General features: G+C 43.9%; 1 protein-coding gene across 3 annotated transcripts in view; it reads right to left on the reverse strand.

Moving 5' to 3' along the window:
* Positions 1–12,214: 12,214 nt before the first annotated feature.
* The window catches only part of Pik3r1 (phosphoinositide-3-kinase regulatory subunit 1), a 71,901-nt gene continuing 65,106 nt past the window's right edge, over positions 12,215–19,009 (reverse strand). For all 3 annotated transcript variants that reach the window (XM_051172568.1, XM_051172570.1, XM_051172569.1), the window contains 9 exons: positions 17,932–18,034; positions 17,004–17,102; positions 16,596–16,776; positions 16,244–16,369; positions 15,082–15,224; positions 14,710–14,886; positions 14,550–14,618; positions 13,766–13,936; positions 12,215–12,558 (listed from right to left, as the gene is read on the reverse strand). In XM_051172568.1, the coding sequence (XP_051028525.1) occupies positions 12,369–12,558; positions 13,766–13,936; positions 14,550–14,618; positions 14,710–14,886; positions 15,082–15,224; positions 16,244–16,369; positions 16,596–16,776; positions 17,004–17,102; positions 17,932–18,034 (1,259 nt within the window). In that variant the 3' untranslated portion in view covers positions 12,215–12,368. The remainder of the gene's footprint in view (positions 12,559–13,765; positions 13,937–14,549; positions 14,619–14,709; positions 14,887–15,081; positions 15,225–16,243; positions 16,370–16,595; positions 16,777–17,003; positions 17,103–17,931; positions 18,035–19,009) is intronic.

A 19,009-nucleotide genomic window follows, 5' to 3' on the forward strand; every position in this document is an offset into this window, starting at 1 on the left:
GAGGAATAGAACCTATAGAATGAATATATATATATATGTGTGTGTGTGTGTGTGTGTGTGTCTATGTATATATTCATTCTATATATCCATATATAGATTCTATTAATCTATATTCTATTAATCCATATATGTGGATTAATACATTAGAATCAATATATTTATATATGGATTAATATATTAGAATCATTTAATGATTTACAGTGTGTGGACCAGCTAATCTAACAATGGCTGCCTATGAATGGAAGGTTGAAGAATCCAATAGGTGTACAGCTCGCCAGACTGGATGTCTCAGCTGGTCTTCAGTATATACTAGACTCCCTAAGAAGTAGGCTCTAGTACCAGTGAAGGAATGGACTTGCTAGTGAGTGTGAGAGCAAGCAGGCAACGAGAGGTGGTTTCCTCCATGTCACTTATATAGGATAAGCTGCCAACAGAAGATGTAGTCCATCAAAGGTGTGGATCTTTTCCACCTCAAAGATCCAGATTAGAAGTGAGTCTTCCCACTTCCAAAGATTTAATTAAGAAAAAGACCCTCTCTGGTGTGTTCAGTCATTTCAGTTAGTTCTAGATGTAGTCAAGTTGACAACCAAGAACAGCCATAATAGGCACTGTGGTATCTCCCCCTGCCTTGCCCTGTCAGCAATAGATGCCTGAACATGGTACCGAGGAGAGGAACAGTAACATCTATATGGATACCTACCTTCAGTTCTGGCTCTGGTAGGAGTGGTGTACAGAATCCGATGCTTGAATATCCTCTAGCATTTTCCTGATAACCTATTCCTCACTCATACCTGTTTGCTGTTAATTTAAAGATAGGGCATCATAATGTTTATTATTAGCCCTATAATCACTATGGCAGTATTTTCTAACCCGCTATCAATCAATAAAAGACCAGATACCTGCTGTATTTTAGAATAGCCTTGCTTCACCTAGAACAGGGCAGATATTAATCTCCTAAACTGCCTTACAAATCTCTCTGCCCCCATCCATGCCATCTGCTTCCAATAATGTCTGTTGAGCTACCTACCATCCATAATTCCAAATACTTGCTGATGTTCTTCATCTGGGCCAAATCCTCCATCTACGCCAGCCATGTACTTCTTACTTCACCCATGGTGGCAACCTCCTTCCTTCTCTTCTTCCTCTGCTCTGTCTTCTCCTTCCCAAGATCCTTCACTCCTCATGCCCATGAACCTTTGCCATGCTAACCTTCTTCTGGCCTTGCCCAAGTATCAGCTTTTTATTGGTCAAACAGGAATACATTTTTTAGGCAAGGTTACAAATATCATTTGGGGGTATGTGGTATCTGCTCCTTTGGGTAGCAACCAGATCTTGGGAGCCAATAATTAGCATCAGAATACATAGCACCAGACCAACCCCTAGCACATACCTCTATCTCTTTAAGCTGGAGGAAAGAGGAGAAATACTGTAAGCTTCTGGTAAGCATTTATTTATCTTACTTTCCAGAGAATTCTCTGAATACCTTCCTTGCATCCTGTCTTATGCTCACAAATATGTCTAGTCATTTCTTAAAATTCCCATAGGCTGATAAATCCCTCTTTTTCAGAAAATTTAAGCTTCCTGAGTTCATAGATGCTACAAAAATTTTTCATCGAAAGCTATTATTGGGAGTTGAGTGTGGTAGTTTGAATAAAAATAGCCCCCGTTGTCTCATGTGTTTGAATGCTTTGTTATTATGGGGTGGCACTATTTGAGAAGGATTAGGAGGTGTGGCTTGTTGGAATAATTGGAGAGAAAATGTATTACTGAAGGCACGGAAGTTTCAAAAAGCCCATGCTAGGCCCAGTTTTCCCTCTCTCAACCTATGGATTGGGAAGTAGCTCCCAGCTATTTCTCTAGCACCATGCCTGCCTGCATGCTGCCATGCAGGATGATAACAGACTAAAGCTCTGAAACTATAAGCCAGGCCCCAACTAAATGTCTTCTTTTATAAGAGTTGACTTGGTCATGGTGTTTCTTCTCAGCACCGAAACACTAAGACAACGAGTTAAAGAAGAAACAGGCAGGTGACACTGGGGATGAAACTCCACGGGGGACCACTTGCTTGACGTGTGCAAGATCCTGGGTTTGATCCTCAGTGCTGTCATCCTTCAAAGGAAATGAAAGTAACTAAACCAGGAATGTATCGTATGGGAGAACAGTGAACTATAGTGCCACCCAAAGTTGGACTTCAGGCTGAGTTGATGTCTAGTGGGAGAATATAGAGCTCAGACACCACAATATCAAGAAAAGTTGCACCAATGTTGACTCCTGTACACCACCAAAACGAACTGTGTCAAGTTGCATGAAATCTCCTACTGAGCCTTTGCCCCCCCCCCCCCCCCGTGAGAAGTCAGCATTCAAGCACAGGGCCCTGATTTTGCTGCTCTTTCTTTCTACGGACTTTGCAGAATAGCTTTCTCAGGCAAGGCGAGGCAAATGTGGTCCAAAGTGCTGGGAAAGGGGCACAATGAGCATCAAGCAGGTTTTCAAGCCACCAAAGCTTTCCAGAACTGTACTTGGTTTCCAACACAGGGTGGATGAGAAAGCACTGTAAAGGGAATTTATCTGAAAAGATTTTAAAACAGAAAGTATTGTTCAGGGATCACTATCATTTACAGAGACCTCTTGACAGACACCTCAGGGGAGGGGAAATATTTATCTCCTGATGTGCTAACAAATTCCTTCTATGGGAGCATTAGGCCATGAAGCTATTATGTATTATTATTATTATTATTATTATTATTATTATTATTATTATTATTATTATTATTATTTTACGTTTTCTTGGCTGATAGAGAGAGCCTGCATTTCCCTTCAATTACTGGATTTTTTCCAATATAAAATTTGTTTTATTATCAATACCTTTGCCCTTTCCCTTCATTTACTCATTTTGTATCTATTGTGTGTTAGGCATTTTAAAAAATCTTCTTGTATACTTGTGTTTAATAATTAAATGTATTTTTAGAATAACTAGTAGCTAGCCAACCATGCTTAGACCAGTAGTCTTAGTGTGTTGGCTTATTTAAAAAATCCAAGACTGCATGCCTAAGATCCAATATAAACAAAATAATTTTCTAGATTATTACAGCATATAGTTTAATAGTCAAGGAAATATATTTTTCATTGATCTGCCATATATTCAGCCCTATGCTGAGAGACACAGCAAATAAAAAGTGAGAGATACAATCCTGAGAAATACAATTCTATTAGATAAGAAAATGTCACCAGTGAGCATATTTATTGGCATCTGTTTAGGAGATGCCAGTCATATGCTAGGTGTATTCTGTGTGGCATCTTGTTTGGCTTTTGCCTTCCCTCAGATACTAATAAGACAGATGTGTCCTATGAAATTTGTACTTAAATGACTATTGTGCAGCTAGAGTTGAATATTTCTCTTCCAGAATAAATGGAACATGAGCAATTGTATGCAGCTCGCTTTTGAAATGCCACATTAAAAGAGCCAAGGAAGGCTGGCAACTGTCCGTGGGTAGGGAGGACAGTAGCCAGCCTGGAGCTGAGCTGTGTGATGTCAGCCATCTGAACTCCCTGTAACATGGGGACCACAGATGGAGACATTTGCTGTTAGGAGAGAGTTCACTGTATTAGCTTCTTTCTTGCTGCTGTGACCAAACACTTGACAAATGAAACTTAAAGGACAAGGGTTTTACAGTTTGATGGGATGCAGTCTGTCAGGACAGGAAGGCATGCCAGCAACATCACGAGGCAGCTGCTTGCATTGCATCTGTACTGAGTCATGAAGCAGAGAGGGGACTAAAAATGGGACCTGGCTTTAAAAAAAAAATCGCAAATCCCAATTCCCAGTGACCCAACTTCCTCTAGTAAGGCTCAACTTCCTAAGGGCTCCACAGCCTTCTAAAATAGTACCACCAACTAGGGTCCTTGTTCAAGTGTGACCCACAAGAGATAGTTCACATCCTAGTCACCATCACAATGGAGATGGTGCCTTTGACAATACTTGAAATATTAGGCATTACCTAAAGAGCAATGGGAGACATGTGGTGGTATCTCAACAGTATTGGCTGGGTGAAGCCACCACAAGGAGTTTTCAGACTCATTCCCCTACACTGGGTGAAATTTGAAATCTCTTCTGCTCTGTAAAGCTTTGCTTCTCTCTCCCTTGGCCGTCTTGAAGCTAACTGTATAAATCTTCAAGCAACAGAGAGGCCAGCCATTTTAGTTTGCCTCCAGTAGAAGGCTGACCCTTTTGAAGGCAGCCATTTTCCTTCATCAGCTTTGGATAGAGCCTTCTCAATGACATTTCATTGAATGGATAACAAGCACTGACAGACTCTTAAACCCATGAGCCCAGAGGGGGAGAAACTACTTCTAATAAAGGAGCCAAGGAAGGCCTAGCAACTGTCTCTGGGTGAGGAAGACAATGGCCAGCCTGGAACTGAGCTGTGCAGTGTCAGCCATCTGAACTCACATCCCAGCCTTTAGCAACTCTTTAGAGCTACAAATGATGTGGCACAGGGCCTCTCTGTAGATGACAGTAAACATGAGATGAAATGAACTAGGACGTTTTCTCCATCGTGATAAAGTCCTCTCTATTTTTTGGTTTGCAAAAGCTTGGACAATAAATCCATCCATGAGCTCTGACATGAAAGCTCCATAAATAAATTGGTTCCAGTGGGCTAGTCATACGACGGATGGTGTACTTTCCAGTCACAGCCATAATTTTAATGAGCCATCCTGGTGATGGATGGAGCTCTCGTGGCACTCTGTCCTTAACGTGGTGAGTGGTGGTCCTGGAGGTTCAGTGGCCTGTCCCTATATTACACAGGCCAAGTCTTTACATGTGTCTAGGCAGGTATGGCTTGGAGGTTTTATTTAACAGCAAGTTAAGCCCGAGGTCATGCTTAGACTGTCATGATTGAGTGCTGTAGAGAGAAGGGCGTTGCTCCGTTTCCTCCTGGAGAGCCAAATGCAGATAAGCAAGTGTGTGTCGGTGGCTACTCATTTATCCCTTTTCCCCCCTTCTGTCAGCATCTCAGTGGTTTTCTGTTGAGCTGATTTATGATGGCTATACCCAGCTAGAGGATTCAAAGTGGGATCTTTTGAGAAGATAATCTGAACTTTGGAAAGGAAACAATCCATTATATCTATTTACACTAAATCTATCACAAGATGCTTAGTTCAGAAACCAGTCAAGAAAACCATTTTCTATTTGGAAAAAAAAAAGGGGGGGGGGATCAACAATCGGGTCTTAAAAGACGGTACTTACCCGTTGCCCATGAATCCCAAGAGCAGTGGTTCTCAACCTGTGGGTTGCAACCCCTTTGGGGGTTTAATGACCCTTTCACAAGGGTCACCTAAGAACACTCTGCACATCAGATATTTACATTATAATTTATAGCAGTAGCAACAGTACAGTAATGAAATAGCAACAGAGATAATTTGATGATTGAGGAGGGGAGGGTCACCACAACAGGAGAGGATCTGTATTAAAGAGTCACAACATCAGGAAGCTTAAGAACCACAGCCCTAGAGGATTTTATAGGCCTTTTTCTCTCCGTTCTTCCTGTTGTTGGGAGATGGTCAGAGGTCATTTTGAAAAATATATTTTCCTGCACACCATAGGGAACCCCATTGCCAGGCTGGGTTCACTAGAAGGACAGCTTTTAAGTTGTCTGCTAGACTCCAGTTCTGCAATGCTGTTCCTCAGCACCTTGCAAAGGGGTGACAGACATTCAGACCCACCGCAGCCCTGTAGTCACCAGTCATGCTTGTAGGCTCTAGCTGTAACCAGATCGGGAATGGAGCGTTGGGAGATGGAGTTTTTTTTTTTCCCCTCACTTCACCCAATTCCCTTTCTATATCCTAAAAGGAGGTTGACGAGCCTCTAGATTCAGACTTTGCTTCCTCAAAGAAGGCTCTAGATGCCTGCATGGGCACATGGGTTGGCCAGGTTCCCACAGCTGGTCAGCGCCAGCAGCGAGACAGCCTCTCCTACTGCAAGGCAGACCATTTTCCTCTCCCTATGGAGTCTGTAATAGGAGTGTACATTGGATTACAAAGCAACGTTTCTAGCAACTCATTCATGGTAACATTTTTTAGCGAAATACTAGAACTCTGAAGAGGTGACACAAAGGAGCCATTTTCAAACCTTCATATCCACAAAGAGAGGCTGCAGAATAACTTCCTGGAGCAGACAGATAGCTCTACTCTGAGTTACTACAAAGTGAGGGATGAGGTCTGGGAGTCAGAATCTCGATAAGGTACCACCTTGATGCTGAAGTGTTCTTCTGAGCAAGATCAGGTTATTTCAGGCCACTCGTCATTGGGCACCATAATCTATCTACCAGTTGTGTGACATTGTCCACTCTTTAGCAGGAAGAGTTATTGGTGACCCCTCCTTGAACTGCTCTGTGTATTTTTCATGGGAGGTCATTAGATTCTATCCTGAGGCAGGGTGGGGTGCCTTGGCTTTGAGTGAGTTGGCCTTGGCACTCTGTGTTCTAACATGCAGCAAGATCTTGAACAAGTCACGCTACACCTGGGCTTCAGTTTTCTCCATCTGTAGAATGGGGGTAATGGCTTCAAATGCATATATAATCATTGGGGGATCGGTATGGATAAAACACGGGAAGAGATTAGCAGGTAATAAACACTTGGTGTGTCAGAGGCCAGTCAGGAAAAGACTGTAGCCATGTACACACACACACACACACACACACACACACACACACACACACACACACACACACTTACTTGTGACACTGGTACAACTTATCACATGATTGTGGCAAGGTTGATGCAAATAAACCTACAGTGTAAGCTGGTATTAAAAAGTAGCATGGGCAGTAATCGGGACCTAACAATAAACAGTTGTTATTGGCTAACGTAGTTGATGTATTTCAGAGTACACTCCTAATTATAAAATGTTTTCTATGTTACACCAGCAGTAGGCCCAGACAGCTCAAGTTCATGTGTCATGATTGTACCATGTGCTCTTAGTGCTTGACCTACTCTCACATTCTTTAGTTCCTTTGGGCCGTGGCACCCGTAGACACACGCCATATGGCCCAGGTGTAGTATAGTAGGGATGTCAGCTGGCTGCATAGAAACATGTTCTATGATGTTCACACAATGACAAAACCTTCTCGGGGTTCATGTCTTAGACTGTCACCCTGCCACTAGGTAATGCATAGTGCTACTTACAGGCAGAAGTAAGTAGAAATGCTCAGGTGATGAAAGGGTCAGAAACCAAAGAGGGCACACTGGGAAAGCAGAGGTCGGAAGCAGCATGAGGGCTGTAGACAGTCAGGAGACACCAGTGTGATCAGGCCCTTGTCTGAGAGCTAAGTCTGCAGGACATCACTGTATGGCAGGAACTGAGCCTGTGGAGGAGACTCACTCACCAGAAAGGACAAGACCCAGGGATTGAGTGCTGCACCTCAGAGCCCCTACTGCCTTGCTTAACACATGCCAGCCATTGGTGTGCATGTGGCATGCAGTAAGTGTGGCTCCTCTTGCTCTCACTCCCAGACCATGCCCTCTCCTCTCCCTGCCTCGGTTTTGTTGTTGTTGTTGTTTTGTTTTTTGAGACAGGGTCTCTCTGTGTAACCCTGGCTGTACTGGAACTCTTCTCAGACTGGCCTTGAACTCACGGAGATCCGCCTGCCTCCCGGCTGCTGGGATTAAAGGCATGTGCCACCATTGTCTGGCAGTGTCTTTTTATACAGCAACCTCAGTGTGCTTACACACAAAATGTTTGGCCTGCATGCATGCATGCATACATAGATACATACATACACACACATGTGGTCCCATGTTCAACCAGCAGGAAATGCCAGTGGGGAAGTTATTTCACAGTAAATGGCGCTTCTTGGCCAGGCTATGTATGCAAGGCAAACTGGTATTTGGGGAGTAACTTGGCCCTATTTGTAGCCTCGGGTCACACAGCTGCATCTTCTTCTTGTACATGGCTTTAAATTACCCAGTATACAAGAGACAAAACCAGAAGCCATCAAAAACCATAGGTCCTAGTAGGTAATTGTCAAGGTTGGGTGGAAGATAGGGAAAGATGGAGGGAAATGAGACTTTTTTTTTAATAGCAAGACTATACCTTGAAGGGCTATCACCTGGAGGTATTTATTTTTACCATTAACACATTAAGATGCTATATATAAGTAACACCGAGCACATTTCAAGAGACCAGTTTATGCCTTCAGTTTATAAAACTGAGTTGGGTTAGTGAGGCAAACAGGTTGGCGGGTGTTTAGAACCGTCTCTGGTGATGACTAACATTTCAAATGGAAACTTACGTTTCAAAACAACCTTTATTCTGTTTGAGGACCTAATACAATGCATTAAAGCAACTTAAAACAATACATAGCTTCACTGAATCTAAATCTTGAACAAGATGTCAAGGAGGCACACTCCCTTCCCCTCCCCCCCACCCCAGTTGCCTTGTAAAGGCAAAATTACAACTGACCATGACAACCTCCCTCTCGTCAAAGGACCATTTATTTTTTAATCAATGTCATATAAACAGATTTGTAAAAACATTGAACAGAGTGTAGCTTTAAAAAATACACACGTATAAATGACGGGATTTTTGTTTTGTTTGTTTTGCTTTATTTTTTTCCTCAAGTAGCAGCAACCTGGGCAGCCAATGCTATCTCATGGTGACAAGTTCATTGTGAAGAGGGGAAGTCTGTCCAATTGAGCCAAGTCCACTCTCTCCCTCCCCTCAGAACTAGTTATTTCAGACAACTATAGATTTTTGTTTGTTTGTAAAAAGTAGAGGAATTTGGCATTTTGGAACTTTGTCCCATGTGAGGCATTTTGCTTTTTAACTGCCCCTTTCTTAAGTGACCTTAAACTCAAACAGACAGCAAAGTCCGCTTTCCAACTGACTTAGATACCATGCACTGCAAAAGCTCAGTTGGGAAAACCAGCAGGGACTTTCTCCAATAAAGATCAGTAGGACTTCCCAAACAAGGCATTAGTTCATAACCAGATACATGACAAAGCAATTGGTTCCCCACAAAGACAGCTCACAGAAACACACTCTGACTCGACAACACTGAAAACAAGGATACCTTGGGTAAAGCAAGCCACCCAGACCTGCTCCCTGAAACGGAGCAGCTTCTAAAAACAGACCAAATGTCAAATGATGCACTTCTCACTTCACTTGCCAACAATTTTTCACCTTTTTAAGACAAAACAAGGCAACATCAAAGGGGAAAAAAAAGATACGCATATACAAGACCTGTACTAGACATTTGCTCTTTATGTACTTGAGATTGCCTGTGGATCTGCGTGGCTGAAAGGTGTACTGGAAACACAGTCCATGCACATATACATATATACATATACCCAGGGCCGTGAGGTGGGTCACATGTTGCAAACGTATGCTTGCTGCCTTTTCGTGTGGTTGAGATCCCTCTGGTGTGGAATATGAGGCCCCAACCCTCCCACTTCTATAGCCCAGCTCGGTCTCTCAGCAGCTTCGTGTCGTGTCTGACTGTCTTTCGAATGTGACAGTTGGTGAGAAAAACTGATGTGGGGCTACTTACATATCAGCAGAGCTCTATCTGTCTGCACTCATGAGCCAGCCAAATGCTACCAGACAGCGGCCTTGACGGGATCCACAGAAAGTTAGTGGGCAAACCTCTCTGAGGACAGAGTTGGTGAGAATACCAGCCTGGCATCCAAAGGCAGTCAGAGGGACAGGTGGGATAGAGCTCACTATTGTGTGGAGTAAAGGACTTCTCCCTTCCGACAAATGAAAAATCTATTGTACTCAAGTTTGTGAGATGAGAAATTGAGGCAACTGCTTAAGCTACGAGTCATCTTGCAGAGTGTTGAAGAAAAAAACAAAAACACTTAGTAGAACTTGTAATGAAACAGCCAATCTCTGATCCGCTTTTAAAGATAAATCAAAGTTATTTGTATTTGATAGCTTACATGGTGTGCTAAAAGAAAGAAAGAAAGAAAGAAAGATGAAAAGGAAGGAGGGAGGGAAGGAAAAAATAGAAAGATCCAACCACAAACCTAGCTTACAAACAGGCATTAACTGTTCAGTCTTATGTGGCATGGCAGAATGTTACCACTGGCCATTGCAAGCCCAGAGTAAAGCCAGGGAAGCATCAATTGTCTGGCAGTCAGGAGGTGGTCGGGTCAGAGGAGTCAAGTTTGTGGGCTGACTGACTTTTGCTCTTGTGGATGAGCAGTGGCATCCCTAGGAAGAAAACCAACACATTCTGCAAACCATTAACCCAGCCACTGGGCTGCAAATTCCAAGACTGAAACAACAACATTGAAAGACACAAAAATCCCTTCACACCTTAGTTTATGAAGGGAAGAGAATAAAGTTGCGGATGCGTCTGATATTGAGAAAGAGAAAGTAAAAGTGAAGATGCCACTTGAGTCTACCAGGGCTGCGAACGTGACAGTTGGTCGCCTCTGCTCGTCACGGCACACAATTCCTGATGAGCACACTAGCTTTTGCACATGTACATCAGGGTGGGGAAAGTCTCATTCCAAGTTAAAGAAAAGATGCCAGCAACTGCTCCCTTCCGCACCATGATGCACAACATGCCCAATTATGTGAACAAGAACTGTTGTTTGTATTTAATAAGTTCCACAAAGCACGGTGACCATCTACACGGGTCTACTTGCTCTACACTCTAAGCCGAACGGAGAGCTAGGAAAACAACATCCAACCGAAAGCACTGTTTTTTCAGATCATGCTTTTTCTGAAATGAATGGTGGCCCGCTGCCGTGACTAGTCCAATATTCAAAAGAGAAAAGGAGACATTTTCTAAATGCAGGGGTTCAACCTTGAGACCAGTGTGTTACAACAACAACAACAAAAAGAGCACGTTCCAGGAGCCCCCAAAACAAACTCAGCACTTCCTTCGTGAGAACGGAGATGCTAGTCAGCTGCGCTGGGTCGGAGTTACAGTAGGTGTGGACTTGCTACTAATTGGTAATGGCTACCAAGCTCAGATGGGGAAAGACAGGAGACAAAGCCTCAAGTCTCCTCCCTTCTCTGGCTTCCCCGAGAAAGTGCACACCACCTTACCCCCTCCTCCTGCCACCTTGCCTGTTACAACCCATGGCTACCTTCCCCTCCCTCCGGATTCAAGAAGTTCACAATTAATTAGGAAACAAACATTGCCAGGTACCGTATTTCAAGAGTCTTAAAACAACACTTTTGCACTCAGCAATACTTTGTCATATCATATATCATTTTCTTTCTTTTCTTTTTTATTGAATAAAGCAGCTTTGAAGCTTATCAGGGCCCTGCCCAACATTTAGTCCAAAAAAAAAAAAAATCTGTTATGAACTTTTTAACCTTGGGCTAACAGCCAAGTACTCTGTACAAGAAAAACTGTAAAATATTTCATAGTTTTAATTCTTAAGCCATTTTTCTTTCTGGCATCCTGTACATTTCTTTAAAAAAAAATAATGAGAATAACAAAACAAATATTAACAAAAATCAGGGACAATATTTTCAAGCAACAAAAACAGGGGTGAAGGAAGCTTATTCTGAAGGTGTATTTGAAACTGGTAACAACAATAATACAAATTAAGAATTGCATAGCGCTGCACATTTAGCCTTCAGCAAAACAAACAGAAGCTATTTGGTATTGATACAAATCCATCTATATGATAGTTAGTCACCCGATAGTATGTACATATTTTATATACTGAATGTCATTTTAAGTCCACTTGTCCGCACTCGTTGCTCTGTTGGTGGGTTCGTTGCTCGTTGGTTTGACAAGTTTAAACAGAATATTTTCTGGTGTTTTTGTTTTTCCTCCGAATATACTGCAACAGTGATGCTCTCTCAAAGTGTCCTGTGTGAGCAGACATGCCTCTCTGCTACATACCGTTCGTTCATTTAAAAAGGAAATAATCCACAGTGTCTGGGCTTACCACACCCAGCGACACCCAGGCTAAACCAGGCTGGACCAAGCGGCCCCGGGCACAGGCTCTTCAGCCCTGTCTACCTTCTGTTCTCCGAAGTCCCAACTTGTAGCTGGTAAAGCTTCAGAAAGCGTTAACAAGCACCATGGTTAAAGGCCTCTTTGTCCCTGCAACGGAGAGATTTTTGCATTTCTTTTTCTCTGTGTGTTGGTTGTGTGTTGTGGCTTTAAATTAGAAAAGAAAGAAACAGGCTAAAGTTAGAAACGTCTAAGTCATCCAACAGCCCTAAGCTGCTTGTCTTCCCGACTTCTTTTTTGTCCAAGAAAGCTCTAGTCCCATGGGGCAGACAGCCGGCTTCGTTTCTGCAGCTCAGTTCACAGGTCGGGCTGGAGAGGAGCCCTTAGCTTCCCAGAGGCCTTGCGGTGGCTTGAAGGTGAGGAACTGGATCCGAGGGCAGCGCTTCATCGCCTCTGTTGTGCATATACCGGGTATGCTAGCGTGACGTTGAGGGAGTCATTGTGCTGCACCAGGGAGGTGTGCTGGTAGTGTAGCACCAGCTCCTTCAGGGAGCTGTACAAGTTGTAGGGCTCGGCGAAGCCATAGCCGGTGGCAGTCTTGTTGATGACGCAATGCTTGACTTCGCCATCTACCCTGGAAAGGGGAATAACGGGAAAAAAAAAGGTCTTTTGAACTGCTCTCAGACAATCTGGAATACCCACAGGGTATTTGTAACTAAAACCGTCATCACGGAAGGGCGCAGTGAATGGGGTCTGTTTTTCATCGTGGGGAGCCGAAGTCCCAAGGCCACAGTAAACTATTAGTGCCATTCTTAACTCAAGGGACATATATACAAGGGCTAGGTGTTCGGGCCTGCTTCACTGGACTGCTAACTGGCTTAAAGGAGGGAGTAGTAGAGTTCCTGTGAGTGGCAAGCATGTGACAAATGGCAGCTTCCGTCCTCACAGGTGCTGTCTTTGTGAGACTACATGCTAACTTCCCTCCACTTATGAACAGGTCTCTCTCAGGCTCTCCTTGAACCATCACCACCACTCTCTATCTTGGCAGTTAGCCTGCATTCTCTTATCCTAACTCCAAGTTCTCTCTCTCTCTCTGTCTTCTAGGGATGGATAGTTCCCACAGGAAGCAGTAGTTGGTCATAGAATATAAGGTACTTTTAGTGTCTTCCCACACAAGAGGACACTTATTTTTCTGTCCCGATGATGCTAGTGACTCCAAACCTTCCTCGCACTGTTCTTCTTTTGGTTAACTCGGGGTCTCCATATTGTAGCCTAGGCTGACTTGAATCGCTCACCATGGCCTCACCCAAGCCTCTGGGTGCTAGGACTACAGACACCATGGCCAAGCTTCAAGTTTTATTTTTCAGAGTACCCCTCCAAATTATTAAGAAGTAAAAAGGAACTAGACCAAAATCGGCCTGGTTTGGGGTGGGGGGGGGGGGGGGGGGAGGGGGGCGATGTATCTCCGAATAATTGCAAAAGGGTCCTTCCTCTTATTTTGGCCATCCCCTGGAGGAGTGCTTTATCTATTTTAGGTGATGTTCTCACAAAAATGACCTTGCATTCTAACTATATTGACTTTTAGAGGAGTGAGTGGGGACAGCGGACAGGCGTGGCCATTTCTGCCTATAATTAAGACACCGAGAAAAGACCTAAAGACATCTAGGAATTGGCTTGTCCCAGTTCTACTAATCCGCGGAAGGCGTCTCCGTTAGCTGGTGACAGGTTCGTCTGGCTAGCCGAAGCACACTACATTTTTCCTCAAGGTTAGAACGCTTTCAAGTCCCCATCTCCAATGCAGAAGCAAGTGTAAAACAAGGAAGTTTTCCTCAGCTACTTACACTACAGAGCAGGCATAGCAGCCCTGCTTACTGCTCTCCCGGACAAGGAAAGTGCCGTCTCGCTTCCCTCGCAACAGATTCTCGGCTTTGTTCCTGTTGCTGCTTCCAACATTCCACGTCTTCTCGTCGTGGTGGGGCAAATCCTCGTCATCTTCTACCAGTGAGTATTGGCTACACGGGGAAGAGGAAGGGAGCGTTTGTGATTGAAGGCTATCCCAGATGGAACCCCAGCCTGTTCCTGCCCCTGGGTCTCCCCCCCTGAGCAAGTCAAATCTGGTGACTCATCTGATCATCTTTCTCTTTTTGTTTAGCTCCCTCAACCCCCCCACCCCCGCCAGGGTGAATGGCTAGCAAAAAGTTATTACTATCTCCGTGTCCCAAGTCAGCAGTCACCCTTTAGGTACCTGGGCAGAGGACAGGGACAGTATTAAGAAGATTACCAGGTCTCAAATAATTAACCAAACATATACTTAAACTTCAAAATATACTGAACATAATTGTTGTTTTTCTCCCATTGTCCCCAACAATATTTGGAGATTTTTTTCTGATGTTCAGGGGACATCATTATGGGCACAAAGGGTCACATTTATACAATTGTGGGTTAAAAACCAAACAAAAAGAAATTCCCCCACCCCCCGGTCTTTCTGGGCTCAACTTTTTCACTTTATAGAACTCTGGATACTGCCACTAAGTTTGTGCATTTTTGCTTGAGAGGTGTCGCAGAGTCGGTAAAAACCCATTAGCAAAAGCCCCAGGCTGCCTCCCGTCTTTGGCAGGGACTCACTCTTCGGTGTTTTCATTTCCCAGCCATTCGTTCAGCTTCTTCTGCCGAACACCTTTCTGCGTCAGCCACCTGAAAGAGTTTTTTGCAAATTGAAGGCATTAAGAACCCCTCTTTGACTTTAGCCGTTGTTAGTCCTCCAGGCCCTATTTCAAACACTTACATCAAGTATTGGTCTCTTGTCTTTCTCAGCTGAATGAGGTCCGGCTTAATACTGTTCATGCGCTTGTCAATCTCACGATACTCAGCCGCCTGCTTCTTTAAGTCTTCCTCCAATCTTCTTCTACTGTCGATGATCTCACTGATGCGAGACTTCAGCTTATCGTAGTTATGCATAATTCTGCAGGCAGGAGAAACAGACCAGTAAGCGCCTGCACACACCGTGCAAGGCCCCCCCCAGAGTGTAGGACGCTTTGTCTACTTCATTTTAAAATTGACCAAGTTACAGGAAGTGAGATCATCAGTTTGGCCGGCCTTGAACGATTTTTGTTATTTTCTGTCTCAAGGATAATGGGAACGCTCATGGTTGACCTACCTTTGAATTTCTTTCTCGTTGCCTTCTCGTTTAAACTTTTCTATGTATTCTTTGCTGTATCGCTCCTGGGTCTGGCACTGTTCTTCAAATATTTTTATGGTTTCATTAAATGCTTCGATAGCCGTTCTTTTCATTTGGATTTCCTGCAACACAAGTTTCATAAGGGCAATGTCATCACTTTCAGAGTACGACTTCTAACTGCAAGAGACAAGCTAGCTGATGATGCAGTGCAAATGAGCTGCTTGTCAGAACAGTCGTCCATGGGTACCACCAGGTGCCCTCCTGACCACTAACAGCCAGAAGTGATGTAATGGCCACATGAAGCCTGAGAAAATTTCTCCCTGACTCCAGATTGTCTCTAAACTGCTTGAGCCTGATGTAGCATCAATGCAACACAAATAGCTTAGACATCTATATCAAGAGGGTGGGGAGTGAGGGAGAAGGCTACACTGTGCATCCTCGGGGTACAGGACCGGGGTGGGGAGTGAGGGAGAAGGCTACACTGTGCATCCTCAGGATACAAGACCAGCAGATAGGGAAAGTCTGTGAAGGTCTGTGTACTCTGTTAGCAGAGCTGGGCATGAATTCACAAACTCTAGTCAAATAATTATAGAAACAAATGTTTCTTGTGGTGGAGAATTCTGTCTACTTTCACTTTTAAAAGTTCTTTTGTTTGTTTATTTATGTTTTTGAGATTATGATATAATTACATTATTTCCTCCTTATCCTTTTCTCCCTCTAAACCCTCCCATATGTCCCCTCATTGCTCTCTTTCAAATTCAGGGCCTCTTTTTTCACTAGCTGTTCCGTGTGTGTGTGTGTGTTTTCCTAGATGTGTTAAGTACAACCTGGCTAGTGTTTTAAAAAAGCAGTTCTATTTTATATCATCCATGCCACTTTCTCTGCTTATCAGCACAGTGAATGCAGCCACCTCTCCTCACAGCAGCGGGGAATGGATATGAACTCTCCATCCCAGAGCTTGGACAAACTGACATTAGCAGTCATTATATGTCCAGGCTGGGCAGAACTCTCGGGTCAGGATTTGTGTTGCATTAATGGAAAGCTCCCAGGGACCTCACCAGTTAGAAGCAAGCTCACTGCAGGATTTAACTAAGCACGGGCTACATTAGGGCCAGAGACACTTCGCTCTTCTTAAACTCACCTGGGAAGTACGGGTGTATTCCTCATATAACCTATCGTATTCCCGACTTTTTTCTTGAAATTGAGTATTATATTCATGTAACTTTTTCCCTACAGCTTCAATATTATCTTCTTTGACAACTTGATCCTGGAAGGATATACAAGCAGGGGGGAAAAGAACTCAGTTGATAAGGCATTTTATTTACTCAAGTAAGCATCCTTAATCGAACCGTCAGTGTGTCATCTGATGCAGCCACCATGAAATGCTGGTCATGGTGTAAAGTTTGTCAAAACCCAATTTCAGATCACTGTCTATGCTAGAGAGTGTCTCGGCCCCCGTGCTCGGGTGGTGGGAGGGGCTGGGCGTGAATTACCTGCTGGTATTTAGACACTGGGTAAAGTAACTTCACGTCCAGCTTAGGGTTGTACTGAGCTAATGATTCGTTCCGGTAATGGTTTATCAGCTCAACCACAGAGCTGAAGGTTAATGGATCAGAGAAGCCATATTTCCCATCTCGGTGAAAGATTTTGATTAATTTGTTATTTCCTCCTTTCCTGTAAATAAAATACAAAAATAGTGATTATTCAAGTGTTCTGATGCAGAAGTAGTTCTCTCGGGAGAAGGAGGTGCGGGGAGGGATGAGCCAGGTATGTTTAAAAACCCTAAAACAAAACCCCATTACATTTATGTGCTAATTTAAGGACGGGGAAAAAAAAATCTAATGAAACAATGTTCTCATGACCAGCCAGACAGCGCAGTTACGGCTGGCTCCCCAGCTCACCTTAGGGTAAGAGTATAGTCGCCATGCATTTTAGTAGATGCGTCTCGTACCAAAAAGGTCCCGTCAGCAGTATCTCGGAGTTTTTCATTCACTTCTTCCCTACAATGAGCACAATATAAGACCATGCTTACTCTTCAACTGTGGATAGCCATCCACTCAGACAGACAGACAGACAGACAGACAGACAGACAGACGCATGCATGCACGCACGCATGCACACTTTCCCCTCCTGCACTAGAGATTGCTGTATCACAGGGCTGCACCCTTAGACTTAACAAACACCATCCTCTAGGACACTGAGCAGAAAATCCAAAGGCTCTATATCTTTACATTTGCCTGTCCTTGCAGAGTTACATGTTGGTTCTGTACGTGTTCAAAAGTCACTCAGTTTCTTCCTTGCTTATACAAAAGCATTGTACATTCATCCCCCCCCCCCACACACACATACAAGGGCACGATACACACTCATTTACACTACTGGCATATATATAATACAAAGTTTTTTTCTTTTTTAACCAGTTTCTGACAAATCAGCACAGAAAGTCACGATTAAAAAAAAAAAAAGCAGCCGTACTAGCTACCCTAGCTCCCTAGCTGACGAGTATATGAGGGGAGCAAAACTCTTTATTCTTAAAGTCCTGCTTCCTGTAGAGAAAGCAGGCAGTGCCCTGTCCCTCTGGTGCTTCCCTGGCTTCTTGTCAAGAGGGAAACTTCCTGGGGTTTCAATTTCCCCCGTGCCATCCAGCACCCACAGTGCCCCAGCGCCCCAGCCCTCAGTGACTTCTTTTTGTCTTTGGAAGAAGACCAACTGTGCTTTGTGCTTATGTTGGATGACATCCTAAAAAGTGGGACTCAGCAAGCTGGTGCTTTCTTTTCTTACTGGGAACCTCCCTGCATCTGGTGGAAACGGAGCGCTCTGTGGCCTTACCTTGAGATGTCTCCCCAGTACCACTCAGCATCCTGTAAGGACATGCTGTTGTTCATGCTGTTGTTGGCTAGAGTAGTGGGCTTGGGTGGTTTAGGGGGCAGTGCTGTGGGCAAAGAAGGGAAAAAAAAAAAGTGGTTTGCAATCCGAACTCCAAGTGCACATTTAAAATCAGACTTGCATCTTTTCAGATGAATAGCATTTCATTACAATGACAACCAAAAGTAAAGGGGAGGGGAAGGTAGTCTAATTCTATTTTAATTAAAAATGTATAAAAATCTAACTCTATTTTCAGTTAAAAGGGAATTGAATTTACTAAAAGACATTTACATTGGAGGGGAGGAGGGAGAAGAGGGGAGGAGGGGGTGAAAAGAAGAGGGTGGGGAAAGGACACAGGGAAGTCACAATTTCATACACCACAGAACATATTTGTCTTCAAAAGAAATCGCAGGCTATGGCTTAAAATGAAAACTGAAAAGGAGAAAGTAGAAGTAACTGATGGGGGTGGGGAGGGCAACACAACCGGGCACACGGACAGACTGACAGACATACATCTAGGGGTTAAGAAATGATTGGGGCTGGCTATGGGAGGAAATTTCAAAACAAAATCAGAGTCAGCATTTTTCCAGCTCTAGGTTTTAGCTGTGTGCCCAGGGAGCTCCAGCTGAAGTAGGAGACTAGGAGCCTCTGAGAACGGCAGAAATAACAGCCTGGAGTTTGGCTTTCGTTCCTTCTCTTCTTTAATTAGGAAAGTCACATTTGGTTGCTCTGTCCTGCAGGAGCGTAGTAGTCACAGGTTTTTTTTTTTTTTTTTTTTTTTCCCCCTTCTTTAGCCTGCATTTACAGCAGTATGCTTTAAGAACTCGGTTCCGGGTTCCTCTAGGTTAACACTTCTGCCAAAGCCACTTTAAGAAACTCATCTGTGACCTACATCTCCTGGGGGAAACACCAGGCTCTACACGTTAGGCCAGATTAAAAGCCCTTTCCCCGCATCGACAATGTCAAAGCAGTATATGCACATAATCACCCAGAAGAGGGTGACAAGAAGCCCCTCAGAGTTTTCTCAGTGCGGGGAGGGCTG

Source organism: Acomys russatus, chromosome 30 (assembly GCF_903995435.1).
Source record: "Acomys russatus chromosome 30, mAcoRus1.1, whole genome shotgun sequence".
NCBI classification, from domain to species: Eukaryota; Metazoa; Chordata; class Mammalia; order Rodentia; family Muridae; genus Acomys; species Acomys russatus.